The 19160-nt window shown below is 53.9% G+C and overlaps 1 protein-coding gene across 4 annotated transcripts; it reads right to left on the reverse strand.

The window, feature by feature from the left end:
- Positions 1–2013: 2013 nt before the first annotated feature.
- Positions 2014–18936, reverse strand: LOC149858615 (ultra-long-chain fatty acid omega-hydroxylase-like). Of its 4 annotated transcripts, none has more exons than XM_090060590.1 (13): positions 18630–18936; positions 10540–10762; positions 9742–9886; positions 8778–8831; positions 8261–8388; positions 7801–7922; positions 7010–7277; positions 6719–6785; positions 6163–6292; positions 5737–5870; positions 5358–5422; positions 4672–4754; positions 2014–4319 (listed from the first exon to the last, which is right to left on the reverse strand). In XM_090060590.1, exons 2-13 carry the CDS (start codon positions 10759–10761, stop codon positions 4142–4144), a joined length of 1596 nt encoding a protein of 531 aa, XP_089916716.1. In that variant the 5' UTR covers position 10762; positions 18630–18936; the 3' UTR covers positions 2014–4141. The 4 variants fall into 4 exon arrangements, with proteins under 4 accessions (XP_089916716.1, XP_089916718.1, XP_089916714.1 ...); XM_090060592.1 differs by lacking the exon at positions 18630–18936 and adding an exon at positions 11928–12185 and having other exon boundaries at positions 2014–4168; XM_090060588.1 differs by lacking the exon at positions 18630–18936 and adding an exon at positions 11928–12184.
- Positions 18937–19160: the final 224 nt, after the last annotated feature.

A 19160-nucleotide genomic window follows, 5' to 3' on the forward strand; every position in this document is an offset into this window, starting at 1 on the left:
CCAGAGAGGAGAACACATCCCAGCTGGATCAGGCCCTGAATGACAAGAGCGGTGGTGTTGAGGGGGCTTGAAGGATAGGCATGAAAGACATAGTCACTGTACACCCTCACAGCCAGAGCCCAGTTGCAGAGTTCCCAGTTGGGCTTGCTGGGGGAGGATGATGCTCTTGTGAATCTGGGGTGAAGACCTCCCAGGGGCATCCATCTCCTGCTCACCATGTGCTTTGTGGGGTCTGGGAAAGGGCTCGTAGCAGGGCAGGAAAATGGGAACACTGGGGGCAAAAGGATTGTCAGGGCAACTGCAGAGAGCACTGGGCCAAGAATGGGCACATCTGAGCAATGTAGCAAAGGAAAGGATTGCTCAGGTGACTGACCCAGCTCAGGAAGGAATGGCCCTGAAGCCTCTTCTCTAGGCTGGTGCTCCCTGCGTGAGTGACACCAATGAGGGGTGTCTTGCATCCCAGCTCCTCCTCCCCCTGCTTTGCAGAGCCACCCCAGGGCTGCAGGGAATCTGTGGGCATGGATCTCGCTCACTCCTGGCATTTGCTGCTGTGGCTGAAGACACATTTCTGCAGGCTGTCAGGTGCCACCACTTGGCCTGGGGGAGAACAGTAACCTTGAGTGCAGTGCCCAGCAGCCACATGCAGGGACATTCTGCACACCTGGCCTAGGTCCTGTGGGTTGGAGCATCTGAGAGACAGTCACAGATGAGGTGGAGAGGTCCCGGGTATGGGAGCTATACTGTGCTAAGGAAGCAGATGCAGTGCAGAGATAGCAGGCAGGGGAACAGCATTCACCCCAGCTGAGAGGCACAGAGAAGGCAGTGCAGGTGGGCAGCAGGTCAGGGTGCTGGCAAAATAATGGTGCAGCAGGTCCAAATGTACCACTCAGGTGCATGATGTTGGTGCTCTTCATGAAGATCTTCATGTAGGGCTTCAGGATATCGAAGTGAAATGCCGGTGTCAGCATACGCTGGTGCTGTCCCCACCTCTGCCCATTGCTCAGCAGCAGACACTCCCCTGCAATGATAGTGCTCAGCACTCAGCTCACAGCCCAGATAAATGCCTCCCGGACCCTGGCAGTGTGGGCAGGACACATCTTTGTCTGTCACCAAGGAGCTGCAGGACCCAGTGCTCCTCTAATGTCCCTGGGCAGTGTTTCCCAGTGTGCTCCCTTCAGGGGCCAGGCACACTGCAGGCACACCAAGCAGCACATGGGCTGCACACTCCCACACCACTCCCAGCTCTGTCCTGCTTTTTCTCTCAGACACCAGGAGGGTGCCCCCACTCCACACATAGCAGAGCACCCTTTTTGCCTCAGGCACTCACAGGTTCTCACCCCCTCCATAATAAACCCCCTGACATACCAGGGGCCCCCATGGCCATACACTGTAAAGCCGACTTTCTTAGACAGCCACAGTATCTTCATCCCTCACCTTTCTTTTCCACACAAGAGGAAGCCTCTCAGGCACCACTGGGTCCACAGGACTTCCCTGACATGCAGGCTCCCCTTGTCCTCATACTCACTCCCACATACAAGTCCGTCCGTTCCCCCCACCCCCCACCAAGCAGATGGGCACCGCAACCCCACACAAGTCTTGCCCCTGGAGTAACCACAAGGTTCCCAGCCCCTATAGAGCCTCCTTAGGCAGCATTTATCCCTTGTTGAATATTCATGAGTGGCTGGCAGCATCTGTTGGCACCAGTTGCCCTAATCAGCCCCTGCTTCCTCTTGGCTGGCTGGGTTCTCCCTCACCTTTGCCCCCTGGCTGGGGGAATTCAGCTGTCGTCTCCTCCCCTTTTCTAGTTCCTGGAAGCAACAGCAGCCAGGTTCCCAAGTCCTGAATGAGGTCTTGATCCTAAAGCAGGCTGTATCCAGGCTGGACCAGGGATTCTGGTGCAGGACTGGGGCCTTTGTTAGGGTAATAATACTGTAATGTGCCTGATTCCACAATTGCAGTAAGGTAGGAGTGGTGTTGTACTGTGATGATCCAGGAAATATGTGAGAAGCAAGGTCTGTTTGCTAATATCTTTTATTGAACCACTTCTAGCATGTTAGACAAGCTTTGGGCACAAAGTGCATGCCTCAGGTCTCAGAAAGAAGCAAGAAGACTCTTTCTGACCACAGCCCCACCCCACTGAGAATGGGTGGCCGGCTTCAGCTATCATGTCTCATGGAAGCTCCTTCGCTGCAGTTCAACCTCCAGCCCCCAGTCTTACTGAAGCCCATCCCCACGAGTTCCCTTTCGCTAACTCCTCATGGCTGCATTATGCTGCCAGGACAGAATAGTACACTATACAAACAGTCCAAATGTCCACTTGAAGTGATTTCCCTCCACACAAGCTCCAAAGGTGGCCTTCCAAATACAAGTCTCACATGCCTGCATCTGAGCAACCCATCTTGTGACTCCCTACAAACCCTCACTTGTTTTCTTTACAATTTCATTTGCTGAAGACTTCACAGCCCTTTTGGGTTGGGTCATCCCAAAACAACCATCTTAACTGCTCGAGAACCCACTCCCTGTTCTGCGCAAAGGTTTCAGCCTATACAACTTCCACCCCTTCCTATGGGTTATTTGGAGGGATTTCCCCAAGTGTCCTGTCCAACCCAACCTGATCATAATACGTAATGACATACAGGTAATAGAGTTGCCCAGGGTTCATCAGCAGGGCTCAGTGATACATAATCTAGATTATGTTAGCCAAAGCAGGGATTTTGGCTTTACCCTGGCCTGAAAAAAATGTTTTGTATGTCTCTAGACTATAACAAATTGCTTTTACCAAGTGATTTATCTAGTTGTTCTTGCTTAAATACAGGAATACAGGAAACTCTCGGTATTCGCGGGTTCAGCAGTGGTAGTTTCAAATATTCATGAATGCCAAACCTGTATTTTAAATACACTTTAAACACTTACTGGAGCTCCTCGGGAGCTCCATGATTGCTGCCACTGCACTCCCGCTGTCACCACTGGAGCCGTGTCCCCTCCCCCCCAGCCTCCAGGGGCACTGCATTCATGAATTCAGACTGCGTTCATGAATGCAGTGCCCTATTTACGGATTTCTCCATTTGCGGTGATCATGGGAACGCATTCCCTGTGAATGGTGAGGGTCGCCTGTATTAGATACATCCAAGAGTTTATGATTACTTTCATGCCATTTCCCTCAAGCTCCCAGAGGGAAGCCGAAGTAAGATTAGTTGTACCAGTTAATTCTTGAATTTAAGGTGTTAAGTCTCAGAATACCATAGCTTTCTCTGCAGCCATGGCTGCAAGTATATGAAATTTATTTTCATAGTAGATCGATTACAAAGGCATCCTTTTCTTTAACAAATATTAGATCTCCTCTTGAGTTAATTATCCTTATCTCTCAAAAGGGGTTTACCTATGGGGTTACCTATGCACAATCCAGCCTCACTCCTTAGTTTTATCAGCAGGTAGACTACATAATTTATTAAGCCAGCTAATACATGCATCTTGAAGGGACCTTACCCTTCACCTCCCTCCTGCTACCACGGGAGGACAGAACAGCAAGTGGGGAAAGCAAATCACAGATTTCCCCATGCTCCGGATGTCCCATCTCCTGCCACCTTGGGGCTGGTGGCTACCAAGGACTTGGGACCCAGGCACAGGGCAGGTACAACACCATGCTAGAAAGGGGGCAGCAGAGTCCCTAAGGAAGATGGAGCTGTTTCCTAACCATCTGATTGGAGAGGGAAGAGCAAGAGCCCCAAAAGGCAGCAGGTGAGAGTCCTGAGAGACAAGCTGCTTCCCCAACATCAGGGAGCAACAGCAGCTGTGCTGAGGTATGGGCTGCCTAGGCAGGGGGTGGGTAGGGGCTGACCCAGTCCCAGGCCACCTATGTTTTTCTCTGGCAGTGAGAAAGAAAGGGTGAGAGGCTGAAGGAGAAACAGGTGGTTCAGACCTGGTCTGTGCAAAAGCCAGGACCCCTCATCCTGCCTGTATTTCAGTGCTGAATAATCCCATGTTCTCAGACCAGCCCCTGCCCACCTGTCCAGTGGCGGTAGGAGAACAGCATTTGCATCATGTGCCAGAGCAAGCACTAGGCCCCCACGGCAGCTGTCTCAATCCTCATCCAGGAGCTGCTGGGTCACCAGGAACAGGGAGGATAGGGTAGAGTCTCGCCTCACAGCTGGGGGTGCAGCGGCTCCACCTGCAGCCAGAGCCCATCCTCAGCACGCAGGATCAAAGCAGGCTTGCGCCGCACAGGTCTACTCTCATCCAGCTGCACGGCGAAGCGCAGCAGTGTCAGCCCCAGCACCACCTTTAGCTCTGCTAGTGCAAAGTTCTGCCCAATGCAGTTTCTGAGGGAGATGGGTAGAGAGGTCAGTAAAAGCCACCCAGAGTGTGCCCTACAGGGATAAAGCAGGAGTATCCTGGGATCAGGACAGAAAACCTAACCCTTTGGTAGACACTTCAGCAGGGACACATGCCAAGACCCTTGACAGACAGAGCCCTCTGCGGACCCCTGACCAGTCCCTCTCTGACTGACCCTCAGTGATACCAGTTAGCCCTAGTGCTAGCCAGACTGAGGCCCCCTCTGGGGTATCCCACAATGCTTCAGTAAAGCAAGTGAGTCCCTGAAAGCACATGGTGAGGTGGAAGGGTAGATGGTCATTTGTTCTGTGAGAGGCATGAGTCCAGGGGGTAGGTTACCTGGGCCCAGCAGAGAAGGGCACAAAAGCCAGCGGGGACCTATTCCGGGAGTTCTCCAGGTTGAAGCGGTGTGGGTTGTAGACCTGGGGAGCGAGCACAGGACATGTAGGTGGACAGTAGGTGAGTTCCCATTGGGACCATGTGCCAGCAGCAAAGATAGTTCTGTTTCCATGCAACATGCCGGCACTTTGCCTGTCCCAGCACTCTCAGCCCTCCCCCACAACATCACAGACCCGCAAGCTATTCATGCCGGAGAGTAGGCCCTGATAAAGATACAGATGTCTTTGGGAAGGGTTGCAGCAGCTGCCTTAGATTGGCAGGGCATGAAGAAGACATCTAGATGACATCACCAAGAAGGGACATAATTACTGGGATTGGAAGGTGGCCCTTAACCAGATGCTTGTGCTTTAGGTTTTCACAGATCACAGGAATCAGCCCCTTACGTAGGTGACTTGCAGAAGCACAGCACTCCCTACTGCTGCCCTAGCATCAGCACTGCCTACAAGGCAGAGTGCCTCCTGAGCCTTCTGCCCTGCTCCCTGTAGGAGACAAGAGGGAGGTCAGGAGGACCCACCCATCCAGGGCCCCACAGCTACCCCTAGTTCTTGACTGGGGTGCTGGAGTCCAGAGCTGACTGAGTGCAGTGGAACAAGAGACCCAAGAACCTGCTTCAGTGATGGCCATACCTCAGGCTCAGGCCAGACGGTTGGATTGTGATGGGTCCCAAAGATGCTCATCAAGCAGATGTTCCCTGCAGAGAGGATATGGCCAGCTTAGAGATGGGAAAGAAACTGGGTCTCAATTTTCAGGTCATTTCTTGAGGGAGGTTTGGGGCCTTCAAAGAAGCTGGGCATTTCTGCTACACCAAGCTAACAGCTAAAAATGCTGCTGTGCGCTCCCCAGTCAACTGCAGTAGCACTGGCCTGCTTGGACAAGTCACACCCCACCCAGCAATGGTGCCAGGCTGTCTCCCAACTCAGGTACGTGTCAGCACAGCTCCTCCTAGGGATGTCAGTTGCTGTCCATTGGAGCCCAGCTCTGCCAACCCCACCTGGGCCCTGGCACCTTTAGGGATGATGCGTCCATCCGGCAGTTTGATGTCCTCAGTGCAGCGTCGGGATATGATGGTAACAGGTGGGTGCAGGCGCAGACTCTCTTTGATGCACATGGTAGTGAAGGGCATCTGGGACAGGTCCTCCCTACAGGGAAAAAAGGATCAGCAGCAGCAAGGATGCTGCTGGGCTGGGTACCAGCATGGGAGACTTTATTTACTGAGAAAGCAGACACTTAATGCCATTTGCAGTGGGCAGATCCAGGGAGTGCCAAGAAATGGTCTGCACTGTACAAAGCTGAATGGAGGAGACCTTAAGCATTGTGCGCAGAGAGGGAGGCAGAAATGGGGCAGCACAGCAACACAGTTAGACTGAACAAGTGACCAGCCCCTCAGCACTAGCAGAGGGCGATGCCCTGCAGAGCTGAGGAGGCTCTCACCATTCAAGCTCCTCTAATGGCTTGTCCTTCACTAGCTCCTGGATCTCTGCCCGGCATCGCTGCTGGTACTCGGGGTGACACGCCAGGTTATACAGCACCCAAGACAGGCCACTGGCTGTGGTATCATGGCCTGGGGAGAGGGGCACAGGCAGAGTGAGCAGCCTGGGGCCCTGGACAAGGGCAGGGGAGTGGGAGGTGTGATGGGGCCATGGCAGCAAAAGTCCCATCTCAGTCCCAGCCAGACCTCTGTTACCATTGTGCCACTGCCACAGGGGCACATGCCCCATTCCCCAGGCCTGTCCAAGAGCTCCAGGCTCGTGCACAGAGCCCAGTGGGAAGTATCCTCCATCCCAGCAGCACAAACCCCAGTGTTGTGGAGGAACCTACACCACTCCACCTCACAAAGAGGAAATACAGGTCCCCACAGCCAAGGATCAAGCCTGGCCCCCTCCCCAGGGTGTTATAAGGTCTATGGGGGGTCATCTCTCCCTCCCCTTGGAGCAAGGAGGTCAGTGAGGCTCCTGCCTGCCCAGCCCCCAATGCGGTACCTCCTCACCTTCAAACATGAATGTGTCAGCCTCTGCCATGATGTCCTCATCTGACAGCTCCCGGCCATCCTCATCCTGCAACAGATTCTGTGTGTGTTAGCGTAGGTGACCTGGCTCCTTTCTGGGCCACAGCCCTGGCTGTACTCTCCACAGGGTGCCAGGGAAGCCTAAAACATGCCAGAGCCTACAAAGCTGCAGATGGGGGCTTGAGTCCTGCTGTGACAGACATTCACAGTGCCCTTCTATTCACAACACCATAGGTTGCATGGGCCACCACAGGGCCATCCCTGGCACACTACCTTGGCCAACAGCAGAACATCGATGAAGTCCATGGTCTTGCCCTGCTTGGCCTGGAGCCAGGCCTCCCTGCCCATGCAGCTCAGGGCCAGGCGGCGCTGTTGCACCACATCAGCTGTAAAGCGGTGCACAGTGTCACATGCCCGGTGGAAACGACGCCCTTCCGCTGTGAGATAGTAGATCCAGTCAACGTGGTGCAGAATGCGGTGCTGGCGCCTCACCACCAGGTTGCTGAGCTCCAGGATGGCTGCAATGTAGTCACTGGGCTTCCTGGAAGGCAACATGGGGGCACATGACTGAAAGTTCAAGGAAGGGGATACATGTCCCAAACAGACCAGGCCCTATGTAACAAGAGGGAAGGTGACCGGGCAGTTCAAAGGATGGGTCTCCAAGATACAGTCACCTCGCAACCTCACAGCTAGAGCCTGGCCACAGGGTCTGTGATTGGGCTGGATGGTGGGAACATGCTTAGGTTCATTTGGCTGTGTGCAACATCTACCCTCCTATTCACCCACGTGCTTTGTGGGATCTGAGAAAGGGTTGGTAGCAGGGCAGGAAAATGGGCACAGGCACATCAGGCTGGGAACAGAATGGTGGCACTGGGTCAAAAGATGGAATATCTGGGCAGAGTAGCAAAGGAGAGGACCTCTCATGTGATTGTGATGGGAAAGGCCCTGCAACCCATTTTCTGGGCTGTGACCCCTGCTTTTTTGAGCAACTCCAGTGAGAGGAATCCTGTACCCAAGTCCCTTCCCTCACTTTGTAGAGCTATCCTGCCACAGCTTTCACTTACTCCTGGCAGTTGCTGCTGTGGCTGAAGACACATTTTTGCAGGCTGTCCAGAGTCATGAGGCTGATCTGCTCAAACATGTCCAGGGAGGGGGAGCCCAGCGACACCAGGCAATGCCATTTGGCCTGTGGGAGAATGGTGTCCCTGAGCGCAATGCCCAGCAGCCACCCACAGGGGTATCTAAGAGACAGGCTCTGATGGGGCAGAGAGGCAAGGCCCCAGTTGTGGGGGCTTCACTGTGTGAGCTATAGGGAAAGGTGCAGTGCTGGGGTAGCAGGCAAAAAAGCAGCATATGCACTTGTTAGGGGCAGAGAGGGCACCATAAGCAGACTGGAGAGCGGGGGACGGTACTTCTATAGCTAAGGAGCAGTGGGTTCCAGGTGCAGAAGCAGGTGGGCAGCAGGACAAGGTGCTGGCACAGCAATGGTGCAGCAAGGTCCAGGTGCAGGGGTGGGGCACTCACGTGCATGATGTTGGTGCTCTGGTTGAAGATCTTCACGTAGGGCTTCAAGATGTCGAAGTGAAAAGCTGGCGTCAGCATGCGCCGGTGCTGCCCCCACCTCTGCCCATTGCTCAGTAGCAAGCCCTCCCCTGCAATGACAGTGCTCAGCTCGCAGCCCCGATAGATGCCTCCCAGACCCTGCATCCTAACCCAGAGCAGCCCAGGAGCTGGAGCATCTCACCAGTGCATGCTGAAGCAGAGTCAAGTATGTATGCATGCATGAGTCCACATGCAAAGTGACATATGAACATACAAGGGCCTGTGGTTGTGGGTATGGGACTCAATGCTCAGACATGCCTGTGTGCATACATCTATGTGCATGTGGGTGAGCGTGTGCAACATGGCTCCCACCTAGAATGCCACTTAGTGTGCTGGACAGTTCTTCTGCCCCAGCCCAGGCCATCCAGTCCCACAAGTCCCCAGCAGGCAGTCGTATGGCCCTGAGACTGAGCATAAACCCCAGGGCAGGCTCACTTACCCAGCCAGGGCTTCAGGAACCCATAGAACAGATAGTCCTTGGGGGCAACAGCAACTGGGGAGGAGAGTGGGGTGTGACATGGGGTTCACACTCAGACACACATGGCATGGAGGGCAGGGACAGGCCTAGTTAGAGGTTGCACAAAAATGGCAGCTGCCACTGCTGCTGCCCAGGGTGCAGACACTAGTACCTGTTCTCTGGGTGGCACAAACCAGGGCATCATGGAGACCTAATGTACCCAGGGCAGCTACTACCTAGAGGGGCAGTACAGGCTTGTTCTCTCTTGCCTGCAACAAGCAGAGATGGGGAGGGGCCCAGGGCCTGGCAGTCACCCAAGGCAGACTGATGCAAACCCCAGAGTGAAACGAGGGATCTAAGCAAGGGCCAGTGAGATGAAGCCCAGTTGATAAGAATGGAACTAATGAGGAGAGACCAAGCTGGGGCAACCAAGTGCAACCACCAGGCAGAAAGGCTACAGCCCAGCATGGTACAGAGCAGGGGCAGAGCCATCCCACCACAGAGCTTAGATTGGCGGTTTAGGAAGAGGCCGTGCCAGCGGAGGCAAGAATGTGGTAACATCGACTGTTATATGTTCCCCCTCACATCCTCCTCTCCCCATCTCTCACACCTCTGCCTGTAGAGCAGGGATAGAAGCCTGTCCTGTGTCACTAGCCCTGCTCATCAGGCCTCTAGTGGCAAGTCACAGCTGTACAGGTAGGAAACAGTCAGAGAAGGTTTTTAGCCTTAAGGTGTGGCTAATCCAAACTCCAAGATAGCACTAAACCAATCAACTTTTGTGTGGCTCACAGTATTAGGTGTAAAAAGTTTTGCAAATTTGGGAGGCTCACAGCATTCAGGACATTCATAGCAGAGTGTGGCTGGAGACCTGGGGAGCAGGTTGCTGGAGCCAGCCAGTCTCTCTCCCTCCCATCCCCATGAATCACACCCCCCAAGGCCAGCATACCTGAGGCTGTGGTGACTGGCTTCAGGTAATCAGGATGCACCAGGGACAGGAATGGTAAGAAAGGCCCCATCCATGTCAAAAAGGTGTTGGGAAAGGTAGCTACCAGTTGGGACACCAGGGCCATCCCCTCTTCACAGGGCTCAGTCTGAAGGAGGAAGAGACAGTGAGTCCTGGATCAACCACTCAGGAAAGGTCCTTTGGGTAGATGTGATATCTTTTATTAGACCAACTAAATCATTGGAAAAAAGGTCTTTGCAAGTTTTTGGGCACAAGCACCCTTCTTCAGGAATTGGGAGACTCTGCTGTTGTTCTGAGATCTCTAAAGTAGAAAAGAAGATAAAGGTGTGACAAGAAGTCTGTGAAAATGTAGGTGGAAGTTAGGAAGACAATGGGTAGAGAGATGGGGGAAAGTGGAGGGGGTGGTACAATGCAGATGGTAAACTCAGGGGTGTAGGTTATAGTCACGTTCGTCTAAGGACATAAGCGGACAAGGATCTTTGGGTAAATCTGATATCTTTTATTAGACCATTTTGCGAGAAAGTGGCCAGGAATGCCCTCAGCTGCAGGTGCACAGCTTGGGGAGATTCCCTCCTAAACCCCTGTTCACACCAGGCTCAAATGGGGCCAGCACCAAGAGGCAAAGGGCAACCAGATATCAGATTTACCCAAAGAACCTTGTCCACCTATGTCCCCTCCTGCCCCTGCAGGCATATTGCCAGCCTCATGCTCACAGGTCCAACAGATTTGGGCTGGCAGAGTGAGGTGACTCCTTGCAGGATCCTGCACCATGGTACCTACCATGCCCATGTGTCCCAGCAGCCAGTTGCGGCGTGGGGGCTGGGGGAAGCAGCGCAAACGCTGGCAGTTTATGTAGTATTGGTGGAAGAGGCCCAGGAGCTGCAGGACCAGGCGGAGGAGCAGTGCCAGCGCAGCCAGGAGCAGGGCAGAGATGGCATAAGTGCGGAACAGGGTCCGGTCCAGGCAAAGCAGCTCCAGCATCCAGTCTGCGAGCGGCAGCATCCTGCAGGCAGAGGCAGGGCACCATTACCAGGAGAAATAGAGCACTATGAGGGGAGCAATGGCACAGGGAAGCCAGGCAGACTGGGGAGCTCAGCTCCAGAGGGGCTACAGCAGTGCTTCCTGGGAGGAGGGCATCTCCCCACAGGGACAGCAGCTGTGAGAAACCTCTTCTTCAGACCTGTGGGACAGGTCTGAACACAGGTCAGGCTTGGGACAGAGAAGCAGAGGCCAAATTGGTGATTTTTGCACCCTGGACAGAGAGGGAGGCAGGGAGAGTGTTGTGCCAAGCACCTCAGAGCAACCGGGCAAGGGATGTGAGTAGGAGTAAGCTTTTCTTTTCTTTTTTGTTCCAAGCCAAATCAAGTCCAAATCCATGAGTCAGTCCAGAATCATTAGTGACCATACAACTGGGAAACATCGACCCCCACCAGGGGCTTCAGATATTTCCAAAATCTTTTGGCAGGCATCCTAGGTGCAGGCCCAAGCCCAGAGTCTTGGGGTTCAGACGCCCCTAAGTTTTGCCTGCCCTCAGCCATATGGCTGCAGGAGCATGCTAGGGAGGAGCCTCCCATTTCCACAAAGTGGGCTTTAAGCCCCAACACCCTGATGGGTACTAAACCACACCAGAAGAGTTATTCCCCAGGGGCTTAAGGAAAACTGTCTTCATGGACCCAGATACATGGTGTTTCCCCTGGGTCTTACCTGATGGTGGTTGTTGCTGCTGTCCCTACTCCTGCTGCCTCTCTAGGGCGAGCACCAGGGCAGGGGCTGGGGCCAGCGCCAGCGCCCTGCACACTACCTTGCTGGGCTCAGGGCTGGAGCTGGTTCCTCACACCTGCCTGGCAGCGGTTGCTGGGCTGTGCATTGGCACCTCTCCAAACTGGTGCCCCACTCCTTACAGCACTGCAGACAGGGACTGGGCTTGGATCCAGCAGGCTGTGGCTTTGTAGGAGCTCAGCTCACCCCATGGAGCTGCAGCTGCTCCTGGGCCGCCCCCAGCGCACAGCGGCAGCCTGCCATCCAGCGCTGCCCGGCTGGGTCCCACTGTCCCGGCAGGTGCCCGCCCCTCGCACAGCCCCAGTCAGCGGGGGCCTGGATAATGCCTCTGTCCCCACCGCCGGCTCCCCCAGCATCTCCGGCCCCAAGTGCCCCCGCGGTCCCCTCACCTCGGGCCGCTCGCAGCAGCGCAACCCCCGCCCCGCTCCGTGCCCCAGGAGCCGGCAGCAGCGCCCGGCCCGGCCCGGCCCTCCGGAAACGGGCGGGCTCCCCTGGGCCCACGTGTGCTTGTATCGTGCCCGATCAGCGCCCGCCGTGGCGCTGCCTGTGTCTCAGCAACCGGCAGCCAAACGGGCCTACCCCAGGCGGGCGCTGGCCCCTGCCCCCGGCGCTGCTGCCCGCCTGCGAGCGCCCGCCGGGCAGAGCTGCTGGAGGAGCGGCCTCCAGGGGGTCGTGCCCAGCCGGGGGCTGCACCGTGAGCAGCGGGCTGCGGCCCCTTCCCTTAAGCCCCCTGTTAGCACTTTATCTCTGCCGAGGTGAGGCTGCCTGGGCCTGTCTCGGCCATGGCAGCTGTGCCCTGCCACCCAGGCTTTGCACGGAGGCTGTGTTGAAGGCCTGGGTAAGGGGACGTGGGGGTTCTCTGTCTGATCCCCATCTACTCTGGCACTGCTGCCCCTGAAAGTATCATCATGACCCTTATAAATCCATGGTGTGTCCACACCTTGAATACAGTGCCTGGTTCTGGTCCCCATACCTCAAAACCTATATAGAACAACAAGCCAAGGTCTAGAGAATGGCAATGTATGCGGAGAGACTAACCACTCTGGGTCACACCTTCCTGTGTGCTGGAAGGTCTGTGCAAGGGTCTGTAGCCAGGTCCTTTCAGCACCTTATCTCTGCCATGGTGAGGCTACCTGGTTCTGTCTTGGCCGTGGGATCTGTCCCTTGGCACCCAGGCTCTGCAAGGACACAGTCAGGAGTGGATCCATAGGGGGTGCACTGGTGCAGTTGCACCAACCTTGGATTCCTGCTCAGTCAAAGTTTAAAACCAACTGCCTGGCAGTGGCAGCAACTTTTCTAGTCATTGCTGAAGGAGTTGCTTGACTTCATGGCTCATTATCATCTACGTGACCCCTTGGAAGCAGCGTGACCACGTAGGCGAGCTCCCCCCGGCCGGGGGGATACCATGAGCTGTGAGGTGGTGTGACTGCTGACTTGCTGGAGCGATGGAGGTAGTAGAGCAGGACGAAGAGGCTTGGTTGCTGGAGGAGGCGGCGCGGAAGCAAGCCTTGATTCTTGAAGAGTATGGATCGGCAAGTGTTTCGTCTAAGATGCTGTTGGCTTCGACAATGAAGAGCACTTCTGGTGAGCGTCCTGGCGGCATGGTGTCGGAGGTGGTTGGGGACTGGTCCACCGTGGGCCAAAGAGGCAAGGTGGTGTCTTCGGAGAGGAAGAGTGGTAATGTTGCTGGGCAAGACCGTGCTAGAGAGGGGGCGGTCCCGCTGCCGGAAGGGAGGCGGAGCTCTGCAGAGAGCAGTAAATCTGCCCGGAAGGGCCCGGAACCATCCTATTGTTTGTGGGAAGAAGGAGACCCCCGAAGAACGCTGAAGCTGCAGGTGAAGGCCACTTTGACCCCAGAAGGGGTCAAAGGAGAAACAACCATGCTGAGAGCAGACTTTATGACCAGGGTGCTTTTTGAAGAGTTGCATGTGAACCCTAAAGATTTAAGTTGCGTGGTGGCTTTTGATAATTTCCGCCACTGGAATATCACCTTTTGGAGGCGAGAGGCATACGCGGCCTTCTGGGCCCAGTACGCGGAAGTAGCAGACAAGGACGACTTTCGGGGTCTGCATTTTGAAGCAGGCCAGAAGGCACGGGAGAGAGTTTTATATTTTAAAATGTATACAGATGACCTAGAGTATGCAGATGTCAGAAGGTGGCTGGAGGGGCGGGACGAAAAGATCCTCGATATTCAGCGGGTCCTGGATCAGTGACAAATCTGGACCGGGGCATGGAGAGCCAGAGTCATCCTGGACGAAGACCCCAGACACCCCGGCACGGTGAGACACCTGCCCTCTGTCGTGTCCATAGGGCCCTACCGTGGATATGTGACTTATCATGGCCAGCCAAAACTGTGTAGCAGGTGCGGCTTGGCGGGACACCTGGCGGCCTTCTGTAGCCTGACAGTTTGCTATAGGTGTGGCGGCAGGGGGCACCGGGCACAAGCCTGTAAAGAGGAACTGAAATGTACTGTTTGTGGAGGCGAGGGGTACTTGCAGCGCCAGTGCCCCCTGTCCTATGCGAACAAAGCCCGAGAGTCACACGCAGCAGAGGAGAGGGATAAAGAAAAACCAGAGGAGGCGGAGTCCACCAACCTGGATGTAGACACCTTCCTAGTGGAGGAAACACCGGAAGCGGAGCAGAGACACGACGTGATCGAGGTGGCTGACCAGCTTTTGGAGTCGGGAGGAGAGGAACACATGGAGGAGGAGCAGAGCGAGGCAGCGGGAGAAGGGGCACACGAATCGGACTCGGCAACCATGGACTTGGACCTGTCTGGGGAGAAGGGGAAAGAACCCTCCCCTGTAAAAAGAAAGAAGAAGCGGAGGGTTAAACCTATGAAAAAGAGAATAGAGGAGGAAAGGGGAACAGTCCAGGAGACAGAAGGGACCGCACAAGAAAGAGACAAGGGGAAGAGCGGGGAGCTGCTGGTGGAGGGACGAGAGGTTGAGGAGTCTGGGAGGGCGGACGTTTGTGGCTATCTCAGCCCGGCTGCGATCAAACATCTGGCTAGGGCCACAGGGATGCGGAAAGTGGGGGAAGACAGCTCAGATCCCAGTAGCGGATAGGATGTTTAACAAAGTAGGCTTTTGTCTGGAAAATAGCCATGATGGCGTTGACTATAGCATCCTTAAATGTAAGAAGTGTATATGGGAGACAGAGATGGGAGTCAATGTATACCACCTTACAAGGTCTGGACGCGCAGGTGTTGGGTCTACAGGAGTGCGGGATCCGCTGGGGGAGAAATTATGGCTATCTGGAGAAGCGCTGGGAGGTGGGACCGTCGTGGTGGGGGGGCTCAAACGAGAATCGAGCGGCAATGTGTTTAATAGTGCCTGTTTTCTTTTTTTCTTTTTTTTTTTTTTCCCCCTCTGATAAAATGGATAAGGGGCTCCAAGAGTGGGTGAGGGAACTTGGAATTATATAAGAAGCAAGTTAAATGATTTCTAAATGGGGTTTTCAGTAAGTCACAAGTGGTATTGTTTCTTCTGTGAATGTTAGGAAATTTTGTGAAAGTGACTTTGTATTAACTTTGTGAAACCTCAGGTGGGTTTTGTTTCTTTGTTGTTTTTCTTAATGTGTTTGATAGTGTCAGTTTTTGTAATAAAAGGTTTTTAAAAAAAAAAAAAAAAAAAGACCCCTTCTAAACTCTTCATTCCTCAGGTGTTAATGACCCATTCTTCCTTCTCATCTTCTTGATGTTCCACCAATCAGGCTAATTTTTGTTCTGCAGTTCTTGTCTGTAGCTGCTCCTGCTCAAGTAGCTCATTATTTTAAAGCCCTGCAGGCTGTTTTTGACTCATTTCAATGAAGTGATATTTGTTTTTGGTTCAATCTTAAATAGAATCATCCAGCCCTAGGCCCCTGGCATATTAGTACAGCTTCTAGTTTATTTTTAACTGGAGAAAAGTATGTGTTGTGTTACATGTGTTGCTGCACCTCACCATCTGCATCCTCCTTGTCAAAATCCTAGATCCTCCCATGGATGTGGTGTGGATGCCCCCAGGAAAGAGATGTGGCAGCTTTGTGTCCCATTGGCTCTGGCATTGCTGTCTTGAAGCTGGGCCTAGCTGGGCTTTCTGTGCCCCTAAAGACACAGGTGTTGCATGCCAAAACATGGTGGGTTTTTGGGTGCCAGTGGAAGAAGGGCACATTGTTGCATCACCAAGGAGACGTGAATCCCAGGGCTATCCTGATTTCCCAAGGCAGCCATACTCAGCACGTGTCCTGTGGAGGCCAGATACATTGTTCTCCAAATGGTACGAGGGCCACACACTTCTCCTCCACTGACAGCTCAAGCACCCATAATGCTGAGGGAACTTTGCAGGCACCCATGGGACCCAACAGCCCCAGACAACAGAACTTCCCTTCACCCCCAATACCCACAGCCCATACTTTCCCAAACAAAGAAGCTCTCTGTCACACACAAGGCCTCAAGCCCCCACACAAAGCCTCCTTCCTCACTCAGACATCAGCGTACAAACAGGATTGCTGCCCTCTTACAGGCCCAAGTAACACAACCAGGTGCACCACCAGGATCCCCTTCTCAGACAGCCATGGGGTCCCCACCCCAAACACACAACCCCTCTGTTCTCTTCGTCGTCCACACAGCCCCTTCCCCTCAGACGTCCACAAAGCCCCTGTCCCCTCCCACAGACGACCCTTTTCACACCCAGGCACCTCCAGGGTCCTGCTCACACACAACAGCTCCTCTTTCCCCTCAGATGATGTCACTGTCACCCCCCTGCACAACTACCACCTTCCCCTCCGACACTGCTGGGCCCCATCCCTCCACACACAATGCAGCCCTCTGTTTCAGACCTCAGACACTCACCTCCCATGAAGAGCATCCTGACACATCAGGGGCCTACACAGAGGAATCCCCCTCCCCCAGAGAGCCAGGGGCCTTCCATTGCCAAGAAAGGGTGCCTGTTTCCTCTACGATACCCCCATGCTCCCACCTGCCCCATGGACATCCCCACTTTCACCCTCTGACACTCACAGGGTCCCCTCTAGACAGCAGAGCTCTCCTTTTCATCTCAAACATCCAAATAGCCCCATCTCTACCACACAGAGGCCCCCACTTTTGCTCTCAGACATCCCCAGAGTCCCCCCAGGCACACAGCATCCACCCCCTTCCCTCCCAGACCTCAACAAGGTCCCTGTCCTCACATACAACAGCCTCAACCATCCCTCCACACACAAAAGCACTCCTTTGCACCTCTGACACCCCCATGAGCCCATCCCTCCCACCAGAGAGGCCTCCACTGTTGCCCTGAGACCCTGACACATCCTCACCTCCCACACTGAACCCCTTGACAAACTCGGGGGCCACAAAGGCCACACAAAGCAGAGCCTTCCCTCTCTCTCCAACAGCCACGAGATCTCCACTCATAACACAGCTGCCCTTTTCCCAGCTCCCCACAGACAGGCCCCCACTTTCACTCCCAGATCCCACAGCGTTCCCTCCCCTCCACACAAAAAGAGCCCTCTCTTTTCACCCCAGAACCCCATACCTTCCTACCTCTAGCATAGAGACCCTACTTGCACTCTCAAACTCTCGCAGAGACCCCAATACCTCCACATTGATCTCCTTTTGACCTCAGGCACCAATAGAGCTCCTCTTTCACTTGCAGAGGGTTCCTCACACACAACAACGCTCTCCTTTTAATCTCAGATACCCCCATGCCCCGCAAAGGGCTCCCCACTTTCACCCCCAGACACACACCCCTGCACACACAACAGAACTGGCCTTTTCACTGCAGACATTCACAGGTCCCCTCCTTGCCCCCACAAAGATGCCCATGACACACCAGCAGCCCCAACACCCACGCACAGTGCAGCCCCCACTTTTCCCTCAGATGCCACAGGGCCTCCATCGTATACTAAGATTCCCCCTGTCACCTTCATAAAATACCATGTCCTCAACCCCCTGTGCTCCCCCAAAAAAGAGCCTTCCTCTGGGTCCAGATAACTACTCTGACATACGCTGGGTCCACTGCCATGTCCCCTCATGCTCACATAAAGCCCTCCCTCACAGTGCCAGAAACACACTCAGAGATACCACTGAACCCCAGCTGCTTTGTGAGACACACACAGGTCCTCACTCCCCAGAGGTCCCTCTTCCCCCATCAAGTACCACAGGGGCTCCAGCCTCCAGAGAGCCCCCTCAGCTAGTATCCATTCTGTTCACACAGGGCTGCTCTCACTAGTTCCCCTAGAGGGTCCTTGCTTCCTCTTGCCTGGCTGGGCTCCCCCTCATCTTTGCCTCCTCCCCACCTTCTCCTAGTGTCTGACCCCCATTGCACAAGGGGTTCATCTCCTCACAGCAGCAACTGTGGCTAAGCACTCTGGCCCCTATAGGAACAGCGTGTGCACCCTTAGAGGACAGGATTGTCTTCTGGGCTTCAGCTGTTCTGCAGGGGTTGGAGTGACTTAGGGACAGAGTTAGCTTTCTTTAAGTGGCTTTTATTATGCTCTGCTACAAATTACATATTCCAGTTTGAAATGCAGTGCAGGTTACCACGTAGAATCCCATGCTCTCAAATCATTCTGACTAAGTGCTCAGCTTGTATATAGGGTGTTGTATCACTGGACCCAAAGGAGGACAGTACCCATATCCTCACATTACAGAGCGGAGAAATGCATCACAAAGAGGGGGACAGACTTAGCTAAGGTGCCCCTGCAGACCAGTGGCAAAGCTGGGATTAGAACTCATGTCTCTGTCCACTGTTCTCTCCGCTAGGAATCACTGCCTCCTACAAGACCCCAGGGATAGAGATATCACCAGCTGAACAATATTGCCACTTAACATACAACCCTACCACAGCATGACCATCTGACACCTGTCGGCTGGAGTCCCACTGCTGCAAACATGCCCAAAAGAACAAAAACCCGGTTATGTGTGTTGAAAGACAAAGTTATGGCTGTGTTGACAAATTTAATTTAAATTGCCCCCTCACCTAATTCCCCAGCTAAGAAAACACAAAGTAAACAGATATCTGTATCATGCTGCACACATGCTGTTAACCTTTCACCAGCTGATTGCATTGGCAAACTGACACCAGTTTGAGCAGGAGCCAGGACCTTACCTCTGAAGTGGTGACCTTGCTTCTCGGATCTATGAACCAGTGACCATTGCACCTAAAAGTGCTCTGGGAAGTAAAGGAGCAGCTTTGCTAGCTTCTGAGGACAGCAGCAGAGATAGACTTTTTAAACTGAGCAAAGACCAAGAGTGTTGCTACACAGCAATGCAAAATGCAAGTGAAGGCAGAGCACAGTAGTTCTGTTTGGCTACACATAGGTGAGCTTGTGCACAGTGGTGATGTTGCTGATCTCAACCACCTACATCAAAGTAAAATACAACCTGTGTCTGCTCCTCACTTGGATTTCTCAGCCTGTCAGTTCTCTCTAGAAAGACAAACCGGGATTTGTAATTAAAGCAAAGCCTGATGGGATTCCAGTTCAGTTTACAATGTTGTTCTCTAACTCCTGTTACGCTGGGCTCTGGAGAGAATTTGACCCCAGCTACAGTGGCACAGCTGCACTTTGTGCCAGTCTAGTGAGACAGCCTTGCCAGGTCTGTCAAAACAATTTTTTTTATTGACAATCTGTAGGATTTT

The sequence above is a fragment of the Crocodylus siamensis genome, chromosome 8 (assembly GCF_052110815.1).
Source record: "Crocodylus siamensis isolate JL-2025a chromosome 8, ASM5211081v1, whole genome shotgun sequence".
Lineage (NCBI taxonomy): Eukaryota > Metazoa > Chordata > Crocodylia > Crocodylidae > Crocodylus > Crocodylus siamensis.

What these genes read in the sequence shown, in the direction of transcription:
- LOC149858615 (XM_090060590.1), bottom strand. Translation starts at nt 10,761, where the DNA reads ATGCTGCCGCTCGCAGACTGGATGCTGGAGCTGCTTTGCCTGGACCGG. An exon ending in TGGACGCATCATCCCTAAAG is followed by an intron (nt 5,423 to 5,736) that starts GTGCCAGGGCCC and finishes TCCTCTCTGCAG; the next exon opens with GGAACATCTGCTTGATGAGC. An exon ending in CCGTCTGGCCTGAGCCTGAG is followed by an intron (nt 4,755 to 5,357) that starts GTATGGCCATCA and finishes CTCGCTCCCCAG; the next exon opens with GTCTACAACCCACACCGCTT.